Genomic DNA, 25,815 nt, shown 5'->3' on the forward strand with positions numbered 1-25,815 from the left:
CTTGCTTTAAAATGTAGGTAACATTATGAATACATCTTCATAGTGTTTTTGAAAAGACATGACTACATGTGGGGAGAGAGAAGAGGGAGTAATTCACACTAATTATTTGAATTTCTAAACTATGAACTCAGATCCTTAATCAGCATGTAAAGTAGTACCTTTGCAAGACATTTGAGCAAAATCCATGGTATGATACCAAGTGCCAAAAACTAGGTATATAATTGGATCAGGTGAATTTTTGACGTTAAATGACGTTATTTTTTTAAAGTGAAAACTAACATGTTTATACAGTATACTGTACTAAAAATGGTCTATTTTTAACAAAATGTCTATAAAGGTGATTTAAAACTTATGGGCACAGCATAACTGACTTTTTAAATATTCTAAATATAGTATCCACCCAAAAATTACAAGTTAAAAATAACAAGAACTTAGCTCACAGCTTGACCGATACCCCAACGAATAACCCCCCACACACGCTCCCACAATCTACACTAACTCGCTTTATATTTTTGACCTTAAAATAATTATTTATTTTGCACATTCTGTATGACAGTTTGTGTGCATGCAACAAAGTTTAAAAAAATAATAATAAATTACGTATGTCTATTTGAAATTATTTTTAGTGACAGCTGGGGATCGCAACTACTACTACTGTACTGTATACTGTACGTACATATCATGCAAGGTAAATGAAAATAAATCTTTATTTTGTAAAATTTATTGTTTTTCTCTTAATTTTGTATAAATTTATTTATTTTATGTCTATTTATAAATTATTTGAATTATTTAGACATTATTTAATCATTATAGCAGCAAGAGATAAAACTTGTTTGGGCTCTTCATGAGCTCAGGAATGGAACCTATTTTTCCCCTTAAGTTAATAATATCAATATACAGTTGATCACTTCGCGATAGGTTTTTCAGGTCCCTCACCTCAGCGTATAACGGTCATTGCCTGTACAATCAAATAGATATTTTTGAATTCAAGAAAAACACAAATCTGCATGTTTAATTTCAAAAGTAATTCATAGTTTTGTTTATTTCACATTATAATTATACCGGGTTTAAGGAAAATCCTTCTTTTACGGAATGAATTCAGTCCCAAACCACTTCATCTAAAAGTGATTTTACAATATACAAATTTTGTTTACGGCCATAAGGACGTCACATTGTATGAGTGTCACAATCTCTTAGTGAACGAAATAACGAGGCTCCTAATATAAAATGACTGCTCTGAAAGCACGCACACACACACTCACACACATAAGTCATTTATGTCCAATGTATATTTTTAGCCTTTGGGCTGCAAACTTTTTCAATAAACCGTTTATTATTATTATTATTATTAAACACTCACACTGTATATACAAAGAGTATTTCTGAGTCCTTGCTTAAATTTACCAAATATGAACACACCTAGCATGAGTAATATAAATGTAAAACATTGACTTACGACGGGAATGTGTACACCAATTTACCGCTTTAATTGAATTGTCATAGCTTAAATCTTTCATGTTCAATAACTTAATGCTGTACCAATAAATATTATAATTTTTTAAATAAGTAACATTTGTATGCAAAATAGCAAAAATATTACTCTAATAATCTGCCCATCGTGAGGGTAAACCCACCAACAACTTAGTTGCCACGCGGCAGCTGTTTTAAATTTGGTACGCATCAAGCCCACACAACTCACAAGTCTAACCCCCACCCAGGGACCAATAACCTGGCTAAATACAATATTCAATCGATTTATATTTAAATATACAGTACAGGTATTAATATCTAGTGGGGTTGTATTGAAAATACAGCAGAAATTCATGAAACATATGAACAGATATTTAATAAAATGCACTTCGGGAAATATTAGTGTGTATATTTTATATAAGACCAGTAAAACTGTACGATAGTGCTGTACATGTCCAAGATGAGCAAAACACTTTGTAACCAATGTTCAGTGTATAGATCTATGAATCAGTATCTTAATATCTGGTGTTTTTCTTTTAATTTACCATATCAATACTTATTAGCTGATTAGCCATTCAGCCTGTCAGTACATTCTTTATTACACTGTAACAAATTACAGTGTCCAGTGTTAGTACAGGAGAAAACCTGTGATGTTTGATAGAGTTATAGTGGTTAACACCTTTCTTACATCTGACCCGGGGAGTTAAACCTGTGACTGCAGTGGAGAGAGGCAAGCATGTTACTGGTCTATCACTAAAACCCCAACAAAAAATAATTATTTATACAACATGGACTTTTTAAAAATAAAACTGAGCAGGAAACACAGCAACTACAGGTATGTATCAATGAAAGATTAACAATAATGAAGAGTGAAACATCCACTGCCCTCTCACCTTTTAGACTTCGTACCAGCACCACTGCTATCACTTGGTCACCTCTTTTCATCCATTTCTAGGATAATTTCTAAAAAGACAGCCGAAAAAATAGCCCTTCACTTGCATGTGCTCAGCTTCACACAGTATTAAATGGTGGCAGATACAACACCACTTGCACCATTGTAAACAGAAGTGCACACTAATTTTTAAGAGGAGACTTTTTAATTACCAATTTATTGATCCTTAAAATGTTTTTCATTGTTTAACCCTTTCAGTCCTAACACTGTCTTGTGATGGTATCTTCAAATGTAAACATGTGGTGATTTGGGAAGATGCAAGTTTAGCTTCAGTAAGAAACGAACTTGTCAGCACATATAGGGATTGCAATTACTAACCGAATTATTATTTTTTTTTTTTAATTACAGCTATCTAAATACAGCAGCTTCTCAATTATGCAAATTTAATTGACTTATATTTGGAATAATGCAGGTGTTGTATTTATACCAATTTTTAATTTACGGGGATATATATTTTTTTTATTTACGCCATTTAAATTGAGCGCTAAACAGTCTGTGTGGGCTGGCAGCAAAGTTGATCAAGCATTGCCAGCAAGGTACGATGTTCACAAAGTGAGGTAGGATGACTCATTAGGCCTACAGAAAATCTGATTATACCACTGTACACTATTCAGTGAGCAAATGTTGTTCTTTTCATAAGCACAGAACAGTACAGTGGGGTATGCTATAACGAATCTAATTGGTTCTAGAACCTTGTTCGTTATAGCATTCGTACGTTATAGGAATAATCCGTTCCAGGCCCCCAAATACAACCACTTAACACTGAAAAATATAATATAAAATTGTAAAAATTGTAAAAAAGTGCATAAATATGCATCTAAACCCCTGAAATAAAGAATATCATTAAATGTAATGTAATAAAAACAATAAATTAGTAAAAAAAAAAAAAAAAAATTAAATAATGTTCGTTGTAGGAGTTTCGTTCGTTATAGCATTCTCAATTTATAGGTAAAACCGTTCGTTATAGGAATATTCGTAGTAGGATCCGCTCGTTATAGCATACCCCACTGTACTCTACATTATTTCAACTCATTTCTAAGAACCCTCAAGTATCCCTGTTAAAGATACTATGTACTCTTCATAAGACGGTCACATAAAGGAGTGTAGGTAGTGAGGTGTGGTACACTGATACGATAAATATGAAGGCAGGACTTGGAATGAGACACGTGCAGTGCGACACCCATGCACAGACATTCAACTACACGTACGAACACACAAACCAACCAGACTGATGCCAGATTTTTTGGACTTTTTAAAATATTTCTGGTGAATAGAGGGGCAGTCCAGAGCACTTCAGTCCCAAAAAAGTGAATTACGTTGTACTGAAGTCCGGAGTATCGAGGTACAGTATTACTAGGTATATACCACTGTTATTGCTTAAATTTAATTTTTTTAATTTTCAGTTGTTTTCCACTTATATTTGATAATTTATAATAAACTGTCAAATTATTATACTGTATAAGGAGTGGCTACCGTCCCATCCCCGATGGTGAGTGTGTTTAGTGATGACTATTGCCAGGACAGTAGAAAGAACCCATACAGTATATCGTATAATATGTTGGAAGACATAAACAAATTGAAACACTTGGGCACCCAGGGGGGGGGGGGTCCCGGTGAACTAGGTACACACTACTGTTAATTTGTCATGCATAATTGATTATATCATGTAAATTAAAAGATTTTCATGCTATTTTAGCTCAAAGATAAATTTCTTTTGTATATACAGTACAATATTAATTTACATATGATAGCACTATTATACTGTATAATACAGACAAAAAAATTCAGTAAAACATAAACATCACTATGAAGCAAGTTTGTTGATTGTCAATATAAATATTTATAGACATAATCAAAACTATAATTTTTTTCCAAAGACTGGATAGAATATTTAATGTATTTTAAACCAAATAATGCACTGATAAACCCAAAATGGATTTCTAATGAATTTTTAAAGACGTGATATAATATGTATGCATTGTTCTATAAGCACCACAGAGGAAATCACTCAGTTGAGTGTTCATATCTGAAACTAGCGGGTGCCTGCCCCACTAGAGGTTATGACCTAAGGTTGGAGAAGTCCCAAGTTCAGAAAATTGTCAGGGCAAATATTTTTTGGAGTAAGAGACATTAACTCCTTGAAAAGTCTGCCAGAAAGTGTTGTGATGGCACTGAGTGAGAGCTCAATTCAAGACCAGACTTATTCAAGACTGGCACAGGTTTAGATACAATCTAGAGCCAGTACATGCCCAGTACACACACAAAAAAAGTGGATGATAATGAAGTAAATTATTTCAGTACCATCCACCATTGGGGTACACTGACTCATGCTCATTGGCTACCTGGATGCCTCAGCCAAGTTGTTATATAAGTTAGTGCTGAAGTGACTACTTTATGCAGAGAAATCCATAGAAATAAAAAGAACCTATATTTGTACTGCATATTGTATTAACACCAAATACAGTGCAGCCATAAAAATTATGTATACTGTATATGAGTTTACTGTAGAATATTTTGATGAAGTTTGCAGGAGAAGAATGTAAAAGGAAAACCCTTGGAATGAGTAAGGTGATTGAAAATGGAATATTATTCTCTATGTACAATGTCACTTTCTATAGAAAAGAGCAAGTGGCTGTGATTAAATTTGTGTATTTGGGAAAAATGTTAAAAAATAAAGATAATACAGTACAGTAAATAAAAAAGCTCAATTAGAGTAATTTAAGGAAGATGAAAAAGTGGAGCCCTGAGAGCATTACTTAAAGGGAAGAACTGGAGTGTAGAATGTGAAAATTGATACATAAAGGAGTCCTTAATCCAACTCTGTCATGTAGAAGTGAGATTCAATGTACTCTAATAATAAATCAGTGATGGGAAATGGACATTCTTTGAAATAGTACAGATGTTCAGGACTGATACACTTAGGAATGAAGATAACCTTAGTCTAGCATTACTCTTCCTTATCATTTACCTCATATCTTAAGGTTTCTATATTTCTTGAACCACTACATACAAAAGTGGGGAAAGATTAAACAAGCTAAATACTGATAATTCTGTAACACAGTACAGTATACTTGATTAAATTAAATAAAAATTAAAATTCCTATTACAAATTACAGAACAAATTCAAACCAATTTTATGGCTTCTATAATCTTTAAAAAATAATAAATTATGACTTAAGATAACTAGTAATAATGTCTAAAACCATGCAATCATGTAAGAGAATTCCTGTGTGTTTGGTTCATATATGAGTGATGAAGGAATGATCACTACACACAAATGAGTATGTTACTCGTCTCAGCCAATGTGCTTCTTCATATGGAGGATAAATTATATCTAGTTTATGCAAATGTTAATGCAATTGTATACTGTGGGCTGCATTCACTGATATCACCTACATTCTCTTCAACACAAAGAAATCTCAGTTAAAAAGTTGATATACAGTATTATCAAATGTATAAGTAATGGCATACAATAGTCAAAGGCAATGTTTTGTATCAGTTATGTTAATAGTTACTATCTTGTTTACAAGTGAACTGTATTGAACATTAATCAGCCTAATTATGCTGGATTTTATTTGTCTGGGATATTTTGAAACCTTAAGCTGGAACACTATGCTGAAAATTAGAATGATAATACAAATAAAAACCAAATAGTCTGAAAAGAAAATGGGGTGAATAAATCCAATACAGGGAATTTTGATTAAGATTCAACGACAACCCAAATTGAACAAACATTAGAGGAATAAATTTCATCATTATAGAGAAAACCTCAAGAATGCAGCAGTTATTTCACTCTTTGGGAGAAACAGCAAAAGACACCCTCAAAAATTTAGAAATTAGTTCAAATGGCAGGAATAATTTCAGAAAATTGAAAAGTTAGTCCACTTTGTGATGAATTAAAAAATCCAGTAGTATATAAAATGATGCATGGGAACTGCAGATGGATTCTGACCGGTGGAAAAAATTCTAATGGTATGGTATCTACGGTTGTATAAATCAAAATGATTTACTTCAGTTTCATATAAATTAACACTAATTCTCATTACTTTCTCTTAACTAGATAAAACCCTAAGAGGTACTACATGGTCAGTGCCCATTGGATGAAACTCATAAAACCTGCAAGTGTAAATGAGGCAATTCTTACCCAACTCCAGAAAACTATATTTATAGTCAAGCCTAAACAGGAAGACCAACAGAAAACCATGACATTCACTGATTCCTTCTCCATGTTTAGTTGAAATATACTCGCTCTTCCAAGCACTACCCACAACAATGCAGGGTGGCAGGATTCATTCAATTATTCTTTCTGGTATAACAGATTGTGTTCTGCCATGATATTTTCCTTCCACAACAAAATTCCAAATATTTATCTGGTTTATAGCTGTGACTGCATCCAGCTTAAGAAATTCTACCCAGCTGCATGTCTATCCCCTAAAATCACTTGATGCAATGTTCCCAGAAGCTCACTAGTCATTCACTTATATTGATTCTTCTTAGATGTCCATTCCCCTCACTTCTTGTCCATTCTTCACCCCATCCTTCTATCTCCTTGGTCATCCGCTCCCCATCATCCACCCTCATAAAATTCCACATTAGTAGTTGTCAGATAGCAACCACCAGGTAGGTTAGGTTAGCTTACTCCAGGGTGCTAATATGGTTCATGGCCAACTCAGTACAAACCATAGCAGAATAATGTCCATCAATTTTACCTAGCACAAAACTAAAATTGCATCCTATGGGCTGGAAATCCACGCTGTTACTAAGCCAAGTAACCCTTAAACTGATATGTAATTAAGATATTATTATTTCATCTGACAACTTTTTCTTACACTTGTAGTAACTTGAATTCAATCATTGGAATTTATCTGTTTTTGTTTTGATAAAATAGAATATAGAAAAAAACAATACAGTTTGTGGACAAAACCAAGATCATGAGACCATAAAACTTAAACAATGCTTCACTAAGGTGCCTGAATTTTTAAATAATAATACTAATACTAATAATACTACTACTAATAATAATAATAAAAAATAGTAATATTAATAATAATAATGGTTAAGTCATTACCACCAACACTTTATGATAATTCTCAGAGAAAAATAAATCTCCAACCACACTCTTCTAAAGCTTTGCATATGGATACTAAATGAATATAAAAATACACTGAATATTATGTCCTGATGACATCACCTTCAGAATCCATCATGCTTATACTGTAATTCCAAACAGTGCTATGTCAGGGTCTCACGTTTACTTACAGCCAATTTGAATTACTTACTGGCATTCTGCCTCGACCGATTTGGAACTATCATTGCATCTGAAGAACTTCCCCTAAAAGATAGTAAGATCAGTTAATATCATAAGGATAAGATTCGAGTCATGAGTGTGAAGATCTACTTACCTACAATCGGTCTCCAAGGCTTTGGACCTGTCGTTACAGCGGAAGAACTTGCCCTGGCGATGCATAAAAATATACAACACCTTCCATTAGTCAAAGTTTTTCTAAAAATTTATTACTGAAATAAGAAATTATCACTTTCTGGATGATTACTAAGATTTTCTTAAAACTTTTTAAATTAATAATTAATAAAAAGTTGGCATAATGACAACATCTGTGTTTCATTCTTTTCAATAGAATTAATGACCACATGAGAATAATCAGTACTTGAAAGGATTAAATCTATCTTAATAACTAGACAAAGTGACCTTAACTATTTGCATCTCAACCTCAGGATTTTGACAAACTACAAATGTGTGTGAAGGATTGGCTCTTTTTTTTAACACTTCTCATGCTTGGGGTGTGTATTTTTTTCAGTATAGATGATATGAAGGGTGAATGAAAACTGAAAAAGACTATATTATTTTGGCTTAGATTCAAGAGGCAGGATTTATAGATCAAATGATAACAATGTGGTGTGTACTCATGAATACACTCACATGGGTTTTATTTTCTCCTGAGATGATGAGATAACAAAGACACTTAAGTTTGTTATAAGCAAAGGGAACAAGTGAATATATAATAAAATTCTATGTACCACTGGTTAATAGCATCCCAATTAGATTGTTTCTCTTAAAAACATCTTTTGAATAAGGGCCAAAAGCCAGGGTACTACTGCAGACATAGCAAGGCAGTCAGTCAACCATTTAACATTCTACCATTGAATTATTATTTTTCCAATACAGTACTTTGAATTTCTTTACTTTTTCTTATATGGCACAGTGTTCTATATGATCAGCTATTATTGATTTTGCATTAATATACTTAAAATAGTTTCAAACATAACATTTTCATATCTTATTCCTGTGTTTTTTACTGCATGAAATCATTGTTCCAACAAGTCTATCCTGTAATTAATAATTTTAACTATATTCTGAAGAGTATTTTACACTTTATATAAGTAACTTCAACTTAAGTTATGCAGAAGCAATGAGAAAAATGGTATGCACCTTCACTACACTCTAATTCTTATAATGCCCCTGTTTAAATATAATGTCCTTTGTGTTTAACATGCCAATGAAAGAGTGTTTAATATTCCACTAAGTTACAGATTACTGTACTGAGGTTTTTACAGCTGAGGAGTTACTGTACTGTACTGTACTACAGTATACTCTTACTCTTCTTTCTCTCAGTATTTCACTTTCTGTAATCATAGCACTCAGTATTTCATTGCAAAGGAGAAACATTCAGGCTAGATATGAATTTGGTAAATCTTCAAAAAGTAAAGACAAATTAACTAAAATTTATGTTCGAGACTGAAGAAAAAAAGTGTGCGTACATGACTCACATTCTGAGATTACGATGGAATTGCTTTTGATGCACATGTATATACTGTACAGAAATACCTAAAAAACTATCATCTTCAGTGTGTAAGGCAATAACTTTATTTCTTGAAAGGAAAGAGACTTCATATCTACTAGATGGTTTAGGTATAAGGTGCTGGGTAATACTGATGGATTAGGTACAAACTGCTTGGTAATGCTCAAGTTGAACAACTTATTATTTTTTAAGTCACCTAGACCTTTAACCCCTAAGAACTGTGTACAATTAATACATTCTTATTGAAGTTTCCAATTTTGCAAAATTTCCAAATTTTTACTACAATCTCGAACATTTTATCTGATGCATAAAGACTAAAACAGTAATTATAAATAAGTAAATAGTATTTCAAATTGATCACACCAAACTCCACATTGATGGAGAAGAAGGATGTGATTAAAGGGTGAGGGTTGTGTTTGACTGAGTGCTGGATGGAGAATGAATATAAGGAACAGAGAAGACTTAAAAGTAAGTTATGGTGCAAGAAATGTCATACCAGTTAAAAGTGCTTAGTAAAATCTGTAAATAATAGATTCTGTTTTTTTTATTACATATTTCTTGTACTGCAAGAAATGGCATTACCTTTGTAGTGTGTTTGGAATATGCAGTAAATACAGTACTGTACATATGTTACCGACAACTGTATTCATTAAATAGTTATTAAAATTTGTCTATAATCAATCCTCCAAAGGCTAAGGTAATCAGTGATTCTGTTGCCTTGGCTTTTGTGCATGTAGCATGAAAAAAACTTCAAATATCAATCTCTGGGTGGGATTAGCAAACCTGTTATTAACACTGGGATTATGATTTTATATACATTATACAGTTGTAAAACATTCAATACATGTGACAAGGAGTACAGTGTTTGTAGAGAAGCTAAGGTATAACATGTAAAATATATCCTTCACAAGACATGATAAATACACCTTCAACATACCTTCTTCGCATAAAAGGAATAACATCACACGCCATGACCCATGTCACATTCTATGTTTGAAAATTATGTTTGCTAGATACTAAGGCATTGAAGGAAAATTATCAATTAATATCAATAAATATATAAACAAAATGGAGAAATGTTAATAAAATGTAAAAGATTTAGAGAATTAATTAATTTGCTTACTGCAATGCATATAGCGGGTACATTTTCTACTTGTCCAAATCTTAATGTTAAAAAAAAAAAAATAAATAAATAAATAAAAATATTATACAGTATATATATATATATATATATATATATATATATATATATATATATATATATATATATATATATATATATATATATATATATATATATATATATATATATATATATATATATATATATATATATATATATATATATATATATATATATATATATATATATATATATATATATATATATATATATATATATATATATATATATATATATATATATATATATATATATATATATATATATATATATATATATATATGTGTGTTTCATAATTCACATTTCTCTACCAAGCTTATTTTCTTAATCTGTGTACAGTATATAAACAGCATCTCACAAGTGATAATTTCTGAAAATGAAAGGCAAAACCACATTTCAATATGCTGAATTGCTGTAGTCACTCCTTGCTTGCACAAAGGTAAACAAGACAACTACTATATATATTCCAATAATCTGTCAAGAGTTCAGATTAAACCCAACCTTGTTTGAGTACACATACCTCTCAGTATACCAATAAGCAAGGCAGCCATATTAAACACAAGCCACATTACCATCATGCGCTCTTTACGGGATTCTCCATGCAGAGGCAAAGTGCAGAAGCATGCAAGTGTTGTATTACCTGGAAAAGTTGCACTCCAATCACAGCAAACATGAACTGGAGAATGTACGTGACGAGCATTATGTTGCCAATTGTCTTAACAGCAATGATCACACATTTCACTACATACTGGGATGGGAAGAACATGAGGAGGTTAGTTAGCCAACAGAACCCTGGGACCTGAAGCCTGAGACCTGCATGTCTGCTGTGGGAGATGCTGATAATGCAGCTAAGCTCAGTCAATCTGGGAAACACTAGGTTGGGACTCACGACCCACATCTTACACTTTCTCTCATGGAAACATCTAAGTTTTTGCCTATATGATGGACATTAATGTTGCTTTAATTAATAAAATCTTGCCTTTGAAGAAATTTAATAAAATTAAAGGTACACTGGACTCTTCTCCTGAAGAAGTTATTGCTTTTAAGTGTTATAGATGCAATATATTGCTTACATTGTTTCTTCACAAGTTACAACCTAAATAATTTATTCACTATAATAAAGCTAAGATAAGAAAATTAAAAAAATATTTATGCTAAGTATCAGAATATGAAAAAAAAGGAATGCACAGCACTGAAGTTTAAAATTTGTTAAACATCAATACAGTATATATGGGTCTGATCCTGAAATCGCATTTTATGATCATGAGTAAACGAATGGTTTTGTATTAGGAAACCACCTAGTATGATCACTACTAAACACATTTATCTTTCCAACATATATCTGGACCCTGCAACTGTCAAGAGAAAGATTTCTGAATGATATAGATGCTGCTATTTAAGGCAAATACATCACTGGATCTTGATGGTTTTCCCCCTTAAAGGAGTATCATTTTTTTTTGCTTGGTCCATTCATAAAAAAAAAAAAAAAAAAAAATGTAACGGAAAACAATGGATATTGATCAGAGAAGACAACGTTCCAAAGAAGCCAGGAAGGTAACAGAAATTATTAATAGCTACTAAGAACTTAACCTTAAAATCTTTCCATCACAATATACAGTACTTTGTATATTCTTCCCCTCATGAGGATATGGTAAACATAGGTTTCAATGAAAACTCGGGTCATTAAGTTAAATTAAGGCAAGGGACATCCCTCTCAGGAAGGTCGTTGAAAATCCTGAACACTTTTTTCAGCTGTGTTATAATAATAATATAATAATAGCTGGTCTTTTGTGTCTCAGAGGCGCCAGTTGTTCTAAAGAATTCTCTAGTACAGGGTGTACTCGAAACACTATAAAGCCAAAGACAAGATGATAAAAAGAAATACTTTACAGTACTACAAGAAAGATCACAAAAAGTGACAATTCGACTTCCATCATTCTTATATCTTGAGGCATTAGGTAATTAATCAGTGAGAGGTACGCTACAGGAACTTTAGTACTTCTTCTATGATTTAACAAAAGAGTATGGTAATTCAATTGAACTGGTTGATGAGCCAAAATAATAATACAGTACAACATATGCAGAACAAGAGTCCAGTATATTCTTTATCATTGCTGATTCTCTAAGATGGAGAGAGGATGCACTAAGGTTTAAATAATGCTGTCTCATTTTAGCCAGGAATTTAATACTGGGATGTGAGCAAACCTAACATAATCATGATATTTGCAATTTAAAGACTTATTTGTAAACAAAAAGTTTTCTACTACACAAAAAAGTCTCTTGATATTTCTAAAAGGCACTATAAGTACTTATCAAATACCCTAATGCGAGTATGATTACAAACATGTAAGTCCTGCCATAAATCATATGTCCACCAACAAGTATTTCTGGGCCACACGGAAGACAGGATTCTTATGAGGTACCTAAATGATTGATCCTGAAATTCAATTTTATGGCTGACACCAACACTAGGCAGTTCATGTATACAGTATATTGTAGGTGCAATATATCAAACTGTCAATCTAGGACCCAGGAGATCTTGACATAGTGAGTGGAACTAATCTAAAAAATAATACAGTAATCTTCTCCTAATGTAACTACAGTATAGGCCTAAAAAAGTGGTGTCTGGAAACAAAGGCTATTCCTCTTATGACAGTAAAGGGAAAAGTTTGGAGCACATAATAATCAAGAAAGTAGCTTCAATCCCCATTCATTCCTGGCAGACTTCCACACTAACTCAAGGGAGGAAAGAAGAAATCTAGGCTTCTACTATTTTTTCTGAAACAACCTTAATTTATGTAATGTTTGGTCTTCAGTAATTTTTTAAAACATGAGTAGAGTTCCTATAATATATACTGTACAGTACTGTATAGTAAAAACAAACCAATGGAAGAATGAATAAATGCTATTCAACTTGTACATCTACATTCCACCCAAATACACAAACTGAAAGAAGTTATAAAATTACAGATCAAAATGGACATCACTGAAATATATCCAAGGATTTGTTCTTTCTTTGAAACACTAGCCAACACGAGGCAACAGTAGCCAATACGAGGCAACACTTGATACTACTAGCCAACATGAGGCAACACTTGGCAAAACTTGCCAACAACTTGATTTCCTACAAACAGAACTGTGAATATATATTCTAACCAACAATTCACAACTTGCAGTTAGTGCTGCCCCAGTTATTTATAATGCAGAGTGCAGATGGGGAACCAAATTATTAATACAAATAATTTTTTAAGTTACCAATTAGCAATTGATTTTCTCTAAACTTAGTACCACTACCTGTTTTGTTAATAATTTTGAAAATTAGCAGTGATCAAAGTATCATTAACAGGTTGTTAGCATGGCAACACTGCCCAAAGGGAAGGTAACCCTACTCTTAAATAATTGTAATAGAGTATAAGGATAACCTCATACATTTCTCAACTTGCACAGTCCATCAAAGTAGTTTCCTTATATAAAACATAACATGAACCTATGGGCCAGTGACCAGGTGACTCTTTGTGAAAGAGAACTGATGGAAATAACCCTCAGAAAAAAAGTATACCAGATGCAAGGCCCCTGAGCTTGGTCTGTTTGGTCTGGCTGGGGTAAGTGTGCGGGATTTGATATTCTTATTATGATTTAACAATAATGTTTGTTAAGGAAATTGTTAGGCCTTTCTGAGACAAGAACTCAAAAGACCTGGTAGGACATAGTGAATGATGCAAACCATCTCCCAATTTCCAGGGTGAGGCCTGATTAAACTCTGGCTTAAAGCTGGGGGTCTCATAACAAACAAAAAATTTGAAGGCTGGTCTCAAACTCATCCAGTATACAGACAAAACCTCACCTCAAGGCAGGTAGCTCTAAAATTCTCCACCCCAAGGTCAAAGCGAAAAAGGAGGCTCCAACTCCAATTCATCTGCCATAAATATTCCAACAGATGAATCAATTTATGATTTGATACCAGAGACCAAGTAACCTGTATGAACCTAAAGGATCTCCTTAAAATGATGGATCAACAAAGATCCTTACGTTTAGATGATGACAAATTGATCTCAAAAGCCGCTTTCATAAGTTTAGCCAAATAACATTTATATGAAGTCAAAATAATCTAAATAAAAAAAGTTCTTCCAAAAATCCTGTATTAAAAGTCACAACAGTCAGACTCCAAAGTTCTCAAATTCCCCTGCTCAGTAATGTCCTAAAAGTGCTTCCAAGAAGAGAAATATTGTGTATTAGTCAATTTCCTTGGAGAATAAATGTTAAAATTATGTACAGTACTTTTCTACGAACATTTTAATTAAATATTCCACACTAAATCCTGAAGGAGACCATAGAAGGCACCAGACACCAAGTCAACTAACTCCCCAATTTTCCAGTTCAAATCCATGAACAAAATTGGAAAAGACTACAGTAAGTGAATCCAAAAGGAGAATAAGGAATACTTTGCCTAACTTTCCCCTGACAAATTCCACTTACCAAACCAGAAAACATTTGGCTATACTCTGCAAGTTTCCCCAGTGACCATGCATATAAGGGAAAAAAAAAGCACCCACCATATTTTCAGTCCTTCCCAAAGGAGAGTAACGTATAAGAAAGCCTCTGGAAAAACTACCTCTACATATCAGCATATCTGAGGGAGCATCTGACAGAGTTCATCCATCCCTACTTACTTCCCTTCCCCTTTTCTGCATGCTTGAAAGAGCCTGGGTCCCTATGCTGACCATGACCTCTTCTACGGAAGATCCTTCCCCAATAGGCTCTCCTCACTCATAGCCATCCCTGAAAGGGAAAAGACTGAGAGGTTTGAGCATTGTTAGATTTACGAGTAAAATGGACCCTTCCAAAGAGATTCTATTACCAGATCCCTTCTCTTAGAGGGCTAAGCTCTCAGAAAAGATAACTCTTTAACTCTTTCAATTGTTTCTTCTCATATATGGTGACTGAATAGGGATTAGCATAAGAGCCCCTGAGAGTAATTTGTATTACTAATGACTTCCTTCCTCATGGCAATTCTGATTCTAAAAAAAAATTATAACTTATGCACAGATAGAATTCTCCAACTAGACCTCCAAGTTAAGTCCAAAAGTTGATGAAAAATAGATAGGGGAGACTGAAGAGAAGAGTTTTCCTACTGAATATTAAATTCCAATTGGTCTTGATATGCTGCCTATAAGTAAACCCCAGACCTAAAACTTACTCATAAAAGCTAAAGCCCTCCCTTCAGAATAGGACTCACAAACGTTTGCATCATAAAGAAGGACCCTGAGTTCACAAACCCAGGTTTCTAAGCTACAATGGACCTCAAAATTTTTACTTCCTAACAGCCATTTTAAAAACATCACCACAAGGGGAGACTATACACACTGTAAATCCTCTTCTGGATATTATCCTTTAATTCCACCAGGAATTGAAGTGATACGTAGTGGTGCAGGGAAAGGTCAACAGACCTCTAGATTTGTGTCTCCATTTGAATTTTGATTCATTTTACTTTCCACCATATCCCCTTGAAGATGATGAAAATGTGCTACAACATGGTTACCTGAACCCCATGCAGAAGCAGGTATGTAGGATAGTTGCAGGATATCAACACCAAACATGAGTGAAGGGATGAAAATGGGTCACAAGACACCACCCAAAATACCCTCCTAGGCTTAATCAGAAATGAGACAACATCTCTGAACCGCTCATTCAGACCTAAACACATTCACTTGATATATTAAAACACATTTTTGGAGGAAGAAAAAGAAACTATGGAGGCACACCCCTTTCCTTTTAAACATAAACTACCCATCACAATCTTGATACAAGCCATACATACCTTGGCATCAAGAGATTCAGAAGAGAAACAGAGATCATGCACCAGACATTAGTTGTAATTGTCCCTAGTGAGGAGCTATTTCATCTTATACCTAGACTGCACCCGGTTCATCTTCAATATGCAGCATATCTATCATATTTTATGGCATAAAAGATGCACTGTACTGGAATTACTTTTCACGTGGAAGTCCCACCCAGTGGGAGTAAATGTATGGAGAATCAGATTCCAGATCTAGAAAATAGTCCAAATGACCTACCAGTAATTCATTACGTACACTGAACAATCCAACTTCAGATACCTTTCGTGAAAATCTCGGTAATCTCCCCAACTATCACTAAAACAAATATTTCTGCAATTCGATTTCAGGACACACCATAGAATTTCCTCTTTACTCCAGGCCTGAACTCCGGAAGGCCAGGAAAACAAACTCATCAAATAACGGAACAGATTACTGGACAGTACTCAGTGTGAAAACAAATGATTTATTATCAATGAGTGGGCACTGCTCATTCCCAATTTGTTCACCAGTTGTACACAAAAATGACTTCTAACAAACCATAAATATACAGTAATTGTAATATAAGATAAATAATCTCCAGCTACATATTAACACTGAAGACTATGTGCTCAGCCAAAATGCCAAAAATCCTGCTGACATAATCACATATGGAAAACAGTACTGATCTGCAGAGTTTGTGGAGTGAAGAGTAGGGCCACCTGTTGAATGTGAAGCTAGGAATAAATAGAGAGTGAGGCTAATCCAGGATAAAGACAACAGTTGCTTCTGTGATGTCACATGTTCACCAGCCTCCTTCCTCCTTTGTTAACAAGGAAAAAGCCTGTTTGCAAATACTGTACCCTCTTTTTTAGGGTTATATTTGCAATAGAAGAAGTTCACTGATCAATTATCTTTGTCCTGACAACTAGAATAAAAGTCACCTGGGTCCAAGACTGATGGCTTAGTAAGCTCATATATTGTACTGAACTCAAACTATTTAGTGATGGGTGGTTGGCTATGTATGTACAACAATAACGCAAAAGGATAAAGCAGTTGATATTCTTAGGAAAGGAACTTGTATACGGTATGTTTAAACAACATGTGCTTACCAATACTAATTAAATTTGTCCAGCTTACAATTAAAGAAGAACATTCAGTTTTATTTCTGTATTATGAATTCAATAAGCAATTACTGACCACCAAGGCAAAATACCTGATATTCCTTGATCAGAATGTGGTGATAATATCAACCTTAATGCAGCAGTTTTTAGTACAGTGCAGTACTTGTAAAGGTTAACAGTATCAGCCAATACCAAAACCAGTTATACACTGAAACCTCCTGACAAAGTACATCATGAATACAGAGTTCTTACCTACATACAGTACACCACTTCCTAAACCATTCACTCTTCAAACACACTTTGCTTATCAACCAGAATTACATCTGACAGTGCCTAAGTGACATGCTTATTTAATGGAGTACCGTATACATAAATGTACAGTACGTATAGTAGTCACTACTAAGTGTTGTATGAGTGAAATTAATAAATTTTTTCAAATCCATTTTGTGAATTATTTTTCAATGTCATATTTTGCAAAGAAATACTGAAATTAGTTTTTCATACAATCTACAATACAATGTGAATGTTATTTACTATAAAGAAATTTTATGGTCCACTGTACAACAGAACTATACCTGTACAGTAGTACAATAATTTACATACAGTATAATGTACTCATCAGTACAGTACTCAAGACCAACACACACCTCCCTTCCTCGTCCCCTGGCCCACCTCCAGCAGTATATACATTTTCTATCGTTAACAACAAAATACGGTAATAACTTTAAGCATCTGGTAATATCTGATTTCTTACACAGATTTCTACCATCTCTACATAATCTGATAATCTAATTTTTTTACTTTATTTATACTGTATTGCAAAAAGCTTAATATTTAATCTCGGGAAAACACGAATAAAGAACAAGGATACATGAACAATGAAAAAAGAAAGAAAAAGATTTATAGTGATGATGGTACAACAGTAGTGCACTCTCCTCTCATCACTGTGGTCAATGATTCAAATCCCCGAGTCAGATGTGTAAAGGGTACATATTATCCAGTATGACTATACCAAACATTGCATGTGCCCTTTTGTACTAACACTGGACAATGAAGGTTGTAAAAATGAACAGAGAAAAGACCAACCACTTAAAAGGCTAAGAGGCTGATAAGTGATGAAAATGATGAGGAAATACTGTAATAATAATAATAAATGTTACCACTGCCACACCAAGGAACTCCTGAACAGTACCAACAACAAAAGATTCCTGCCAGCTCTATCAATACAATATTTTGATAATTTCTGTTTTTTGCTAAAGAATATTGTATCCACTTGCAAACTGGACTTGAGGAGTAGTTACAGATGAAATGAGAAATTATTGATTGGAGGTATAAGCCTCATGTAAGTGTTTTATATTATTTTTATTCACATTATCTGTACAGTATTTAAATTATAAAATAAAGTTATATGGGTTTTAAGTGAATTACACTACCATGTATGTAAGAACAATTTTATAAGAAATAACTTCAAACAATGTAACCCCGACTAATAACATTAGGCTTATGGTAAATTTGATGTGGCAGCACTGCAACACACAAAAAAAAAATTATAATAAAAAAATGTGGCTAGAACACTTTTCATGTTAACCATTCCTTACTGATACTAAGTTTGGGAGGGAGAGCGTGACACGTGGGTTCTGCTGCCCATGTTGCGTTATATTTAGATGCATTTTTCGGATGCATAGATATGATTTTGCACTGTGTGGGGACACATTGGGTGGGGTCTGACTGTACACTTAGTGTGGAGCTGCAATGGTGATAATGTAAGAAGTACACGCACTGATAACCCTCCAGCACATCTCATAAAAAATTTTTCATATATTTTCTTAATTACTATTTTCAAAACAATCCCACTAGATATTTAGATATTTCAATATACAGAATCTGTAGTACAACAAATTTATGAATTAGTGAGCTATCTTATTTGCTCCTTAGGGGGGCCTGTTATGATGACAATAACTTGTGACTGGCAAGCTTGGTGCATGCCAAATTTAAAATCACGACCACATGGCTACCTGTGTTGGCGGGCTTGTCTTCACGATGGGCACACGAGTGTCACAAATAATTTTGCACATATAAGTAGATTTATGTTATGCAGACTTATATTAGACTAAAGTGGGAAGTGGCACAGAACATAGTTTCACACATTCACCTGCATATGACTGAATTTTCTCTGATTTCAGTAATTTCTGGTAGAAAAATGGTCCTTGCACATACCTAACCCAATTCATGTATGATGAACTTGTAATCTTGAAAAGTGGAGACGTTCTGCATACAGTGGCCTGACATGAATGGGGGAGGTTGTTGGACGTTACTGGGTCAGTACCGTGGGATCCAAATTTTACCAGGGGGTGCTGAATATTAATTCTGGTGTCCTAGATACTCTGTGATGCAATGTACAGTATAGCACTTTATACCAAAAGTATTGGGGTGCTACAGCACCCTCTCTTCCAACATTCATGTACTGGGGGAAGTGAGAGAGGGAGGGCGGTGCAGCACACACGGGAGAACTGACTAACTACAGAGTGTGTACAGGAGATGCGCATCTGCCAACAGTTGGTCAAAAATTTTCTAACAGCTTTGCAGATAGCTGAATTCTTGATTAGAAAAGTCTCAATTTCAAAAACTCCTAGCAGCCTTCCAGCACAGATGCACAAGGGAATTAACTGAATAAAGGAAATTGGAGGGCAGTTACATTAAAGACAAGAATATTCAGGAGCTATGAAATTATCAAATAACAGGGAAATTTATAATTTCTACTGTTTTTATTCTAAACGGTAACTTGGAGTGATCAGAAACTAAAGTTGACATGGAATATAAATTTCCTGCCATTCACTAACGTAGCAAACTACATGAACTCAACACTTGTGCCTACAATCAAGGGCATTAGTATGAAATTCATAGGCGTTTCATTGATCTGAACAAACTTTACATCTTATAATCTCTCATCTATTACCATTACCTGAAGGAACCATCAAACCCAACAGGAAAAGAATTACTATGTTGTACAATATAAAGATCCACTTGTTGGTAGTGGTGCTCATAGTGTTGCCCAAATAAAAGATACAAACAAAAGGAAGTACTGTATGTAAATTATGAGTGTGATTATTTTGGGCTGGATAATGATGGCAATCAAAACTAAAATAAAGATAAATTATTTATCAGGAAGAACAATGTAACAGTTTCGTGGGAAGGAATCAGCAGGAAATACTGAAGCTATTCATACATGCTTAATAAAAAAAAAACAAGTCCTTAAAAGTTAAAAAAATCAATTTCTAGCGCTCTGCAAAGATGAAGCATTTTGGTTCACTGTCAATATGAAAACATCAGTGTTAGACACAAAAATGATTCAGCTACCAGGGAAACAACAAGGACTTGGCGCTCTATGTGCTATAGCAAGTCAAAGGAAGCTGTGGACACTGATTACTGGGCATCAAGAAAGTTAGGGATTGAGGAAAAGTTAGGGATTGAGGAAGTGTCTTGTAATAGTGGTTGTTGTATAGTATGATAGTATTAAAGAGGTAGTGGAGAAATAGAAGGAGAGAACAGAGTCAAATAGTGTGAGAGTGACCACATTGTAGCTAAGATAAAAGTAATGGTCAGTGGCTTGGGTGAATGAAGTGTGGTAAGAAGAGAAAAATGGACATACCATATAAGGTTGTTGACTTGTAGTTCAATAATGCATAGCGAGTGTGCAAGGTAAGGTACACACAAAGTGCAGTTGTGTAAGTAGCAGACTGTGGAATGTTGCTGACTTAAATGGGCTGATGTGCAGGTAATCATGTGGCCTCGGTAAGACTGTAAAAGCTTGACATTAAGGATATACCCCTGGATTATGCCAATGAGTTCTACTACCTGCGTTACATGATCAGTGCTGGAGGTGGTGACAAAGCTAGCTCAGTTGCAAGGGTCAGAAATGGCTGGAAGAAGTTTAGGGATTTGTTGCCTTTATTGATGGCAATGGGACTTTTTCACTAAAGAGGAAAGTTGTATCTTACTGGCATGAGAAGTGTGATTTTGACTGGCAGTGAAACATGGGCAGTTAAAGAGGATGAGATATGTAGGCTTGAGCGATATTAAGTGCCAATGGTGAGATTTATGCATAACGTGACATTGAGATATATAAAATCCTCTTCAGAGTTAAGATGATGGCTTCCCAAGACTTAAAAACACATCTAAAATAACCCCTATTAAATAATATGAAGCCTGTGACATTCACGGTTTTGAATAGCAGTGTTATTATTAATATTACAGCTTTCAGGAACGGAACCTTGAAGTGCGGCAAGAACTGCCTGCATACCACTCCTAAACCAAACCAATTACCCTCCCTCTTGAACTGTGAATAATCTCAAGTATGAGTGACTATCACAAGGTTGTACGATAGAGATAGTTAACGTGAATGGGTAGATAAGATCCCGAGTGAGGTGTCTGACAATGGATTTTAAAAATAAGGCAGGTCTTCCAGGCAAGAAACTCAACAAAATCAGTTTGAAGAGTTCAAATTAAATAATAAGGACCTCCAAAAAATGCCTAAAGACTGGTAATATAATCACAATGGACCAAATGACCAAGAATTCATTAATGAGAAGTGTGAAGCTATGAAGGCTTCAGTAATAATGTAGCCTATTAAATATCTTTGTCCTACTTATTATTGGTGGCCATATTTTTCTTCTTTAAATCTCAATAATAATATTATCCTTAAAGAGTCACAACAAACTTGATAATCAGCCAAGTACATTTTTACAATACAGTACTACACAAATTTTACAGAGAACATTTGCACATTTCACAAGGGTGACAATAACCAAACAATATAAGTATTTCTCTGTTAACACAATACATATGTTCCTAAAAACTATCGTGCTATGAGTAAATGCGTAAATGAAATTAATAATCCAATAGGAAAACATGTACTATAAGGTAAGGGATAATGTTTAAGAGAGAAAGATTATATGTAACAAATAGTTATGTATTATGTGCTTTGTTTAGTCTTATACAGGGGGTCCTCATTATCCATTGGGGATGTGTTCCAAAGAAGAGCAACGTATATGTGAAATTCCGTATATTGGTAAAACGTATAGTGAGAAACCCCTGTATAGGTACTGTATATATGAATAAATAAAATAAAATACAAATTAATATTGCAGATACTGTAAGTTTTATTTACCTTAGATGATAGTGGTAGTTGCCTGATGTCATGGGGGTGATGTTATAGAAGCAAGTGGCATGTTATTTAGAAGCTGGCAGTGAAGATGTTGATGATAAGTGGGGCTGTGAATCATCTGCCTTTGAAACTGAACTCTTGCTAATATCTCAGATGTCGTTTATAGTTTTTTTGAATAAATGTTCAAATGACAATTGTTTCAATTGGCAGCATTTTTCTTTAAAACAGCTAATAATAGAATCTCTCTGCATTATTCAAAGCTCTTGCTACTTTTATGCTAGATTGCCTGTCAAGATTATCTTTGTCAAATATTGACAATTTGTCAACAAGACTGAATTCATTTAAAAAAATTATGGTAGTGGCCAGTTTCTAAGTCATCATCTTTCTGATCTTGTAGGTCATTCAGCTGGATCAGTTCTATATTCATTAACCCCTCAATGTGAAAGCTGAGTAACACTCCACTAAAATCATCTATTCCCACCTCATCAGTCAAAGCTTCTTCAATAATTCTCTTCACTGTTTCAGGAAAAGCTTCAGCCTTGTCTATATTCCTAGCTGCAGCCTCACCCATCACCATAATTTGCACTTCTCAATCCTTTCAAACCAAGCATGGTTCACAAACAAAGAATTAACTTTTGATTAATTTTCTTAACAACTGAACTATTCATACAAGGTGTTAGCTTTTTCCTGTATGGTCATCAAACTTGAAGCATATTTTGTTTACACTGGTGTTCAATCGATAAAGAAAAGAATCTCTCCATTTTTTCCATTATGGGTGATCATGCATGATTTATTCTCGTAACACTGGCATAGCATTCTTGGCGTAGTTCTTAATTTTATCAGCATTTGCACAAATCTTATGCAAGATTACTTCGCAAAGACCCATAGCAAGTTCATTTTCAACAACTTGCTCCCCTTTCTCAAACTGCCCAATTATTTCCGTTCCACTTTTAACAAAATAAGACTTCCTTTGTTTTTTAGACAGAGAAGCACTCTTGTCACTTGATGCTCACTTTGCACTCATGATTGAAAGGGGTGCCACTGGTAAATCATGAAAGAACAGCAAAATATGATGGGTTAATACTGTGTGTGTGTGTGTGTGTGTGTGTGTGTGTACAAGGTGAACTGAGTACTGTAGTGGGAACAGGAAGAAACTTTGTCTATGATATGTCTCGAACACGTTTGTCTATCAATCTTGTTTAATAGGAAATGGATCATGTTTTGTGAAAGCTGTTCTCTAATTGTGGAAGTATAAAATGAGAATCATGTTGTGTAAACACGTGCAAACTGAGAAATACTGTACAATACAGTACCTGTATTTGATAAAAATATAAAACTTCTCCACCCTAGTTACATTAACCATTTTCCTAACTAATAAAAAAATTAAATCCTAAGTACTACAAACTCTGGTTTAAGAACAACACTTATGATTAAATATTAAAAGGCATCATCCTTGTGATACATGTCTATAGACTTAACCTAAACAGTTCAAATAATAAATTATATAATAAAACTGTTGTTGAATATATCCTATGGTGTTTTGTAAATTAAAACAAATTAAGTCTTGTGAAAAGATACTGATAATTCACATGTCTAACCCAAATCCCTGACTGTCTTAGTAACAAAGCAAACACTATACAGTACATCCAAACAATTACTAGTAGACTTTTTCTGTCTTTTTTCAAATAGACTTCCCTCACAGCTGCCATTTCTATACCTTGGACTGGCTTCTGTTCTCTCAAACCCTTTCCTTGAAAACATGCACTACCTGGCATAATTCTCCTGACATTCTCTCACAAACTATTCATCTTGGCACAGAATTCTGTATACCCCATCTTTTCTTACCAAGAAACCAAGATCCCTGCCCTGGTTCAACCATTCTTGCTGAGTAACATCCAAACACCATCAGCCCCCAACTGACAATAGGAACATTTCAAATTGAAAACCTTATGACTACTGTAGACTAACTTTTTCTGAACAAAAGATGAATGATTTGTATCCTCAGTTATAGCTTACAGTGGTTCAAAAGAAGACTTTATTTTTTTATTCTAAATGTTTCAAAATTCTCTTTGGCCCTTAACAACCAACACAGCTCGCATGAGGATGTTGATATCTTTCTACAATCTGGTGTTAATTTTGACATGGAATTAGCATGAAACTTCAAGCCCAAGCTTGATAGTCCTCTCAGTAGGTCACTTTCATCATTCTCTCCTAGCCATAAAAATTTAGAGTTATGACCAAATGCTTAAAAGTCGAAGGAAAATTTGGAAAAAATGCAAAAAATAGACTTTGCTTGTAAATTGACAAGACCAAAAAGCAAACTATCACAAAAAAATATATTGGAGAAGAATATATTAGCACTTGAAAATAATGAAGATGAAGCCTTTATAGGCAGTGAGAAAGTATAAAACACAATGGTTGCAAACACATTTAAATTGTATAGGCATGAAATGTTTAGTAATGGTAGCTCATTACCATACATTTATAATTTCTTGGAAATATAATATGTAATACATGATATGAATTTTTGAGAATACAGTATTATACAGTTTAGAATTTCTAAACCTGATAAAATTGTTGTACCATAAGTAGAATGAAATAAGGCAAATGATGAGCTTTAGTAGTTTGATGAACTGATGGGTGAGAAAATGCCAAAGATTAGCATGCTGAAAATAAGTGGTGAAAATAATAACAATATAAGAATTTAGTCTGAAGAAAAGTGCTTAAGAGTTGTCTTAGCTGGTACTCAAGGCTTAAGATCAAATACAGTTGGCCCTCGATATTTGTAATGACTATATTCTTGAAAAATTTTGTGAATGCAGAATTCCTGAATATAGAAACCTTGGTTTAATGGGAAAAAGGGGTTTAGCTTTTTGTTATGATTGAACACAAGGGGAAATGGTAAATATTTAAGAACAATGACAACAATAAACACTGAACCTATAAATACAGTGAAACCTCCCTCTAACGGACTATATGGGGGGGGGGGGAGCGTAGTCCATTAGATCAAGTACAATAGCACATGCCACACATAGCAATAGAAATAAAATAAGTACAAACTAAATTGTATTCTACACTATAGTACTGTACAATATTTACAAGTTTCACAGATTCACACTGTTATTTGCAAGGGTAGTTCTGTACAAACTAATTATTGAAGACCAAAAACAAAAATTCTATAGTAAATAAGGATAATAGCAACACCTGCACCCCACCAGTGGTAGTCATCAAGACTGGTGTGAATAAGTTCTGGTCTACCCTGTTTACTCAGGAGCAACATGATTTAATGTT

At 34.0% G+C, this 25,815-nt stretch overlaps 1 protein-coding gene across 1 annotated transcript in view; it reads right to left on the reverse strand.

The window, feature by feature from the left end:
• The window catches only part of LOC121853601 (muscle calcium channel subunit alpha-1-like), a gene marked incomplete in the record, with an annotated part of 305,963 nt that overhangs the window by 80,820 nt on the left and 199,328 nt on the right, over positions 1-25,815 (reverse strand). The window contains 1 exon segment of the mRNA XM_042347854.1: positions 7,825-7,877. Within this exon segment, the coding sequence (XP_042203788.1) occupies positions 7,825-7,877 (53 nt within the window).

Source organism: Homarus americanus, unplaced genomic scaffold (assembly GCF_018991925.1).
Source record: "Homarus americanus isolate GMGI-L3 unplaced genomic scaffold, GMGI_Hamer_2.0 scaffold4896, whole genome shotgun sequence".
NCBI classification, from domain to species: Eukaryota; Metazoa; Arthropoda; class Malacostraca; order Decapoda; family Nephropidae; genus Homarus; species Homarus americanus.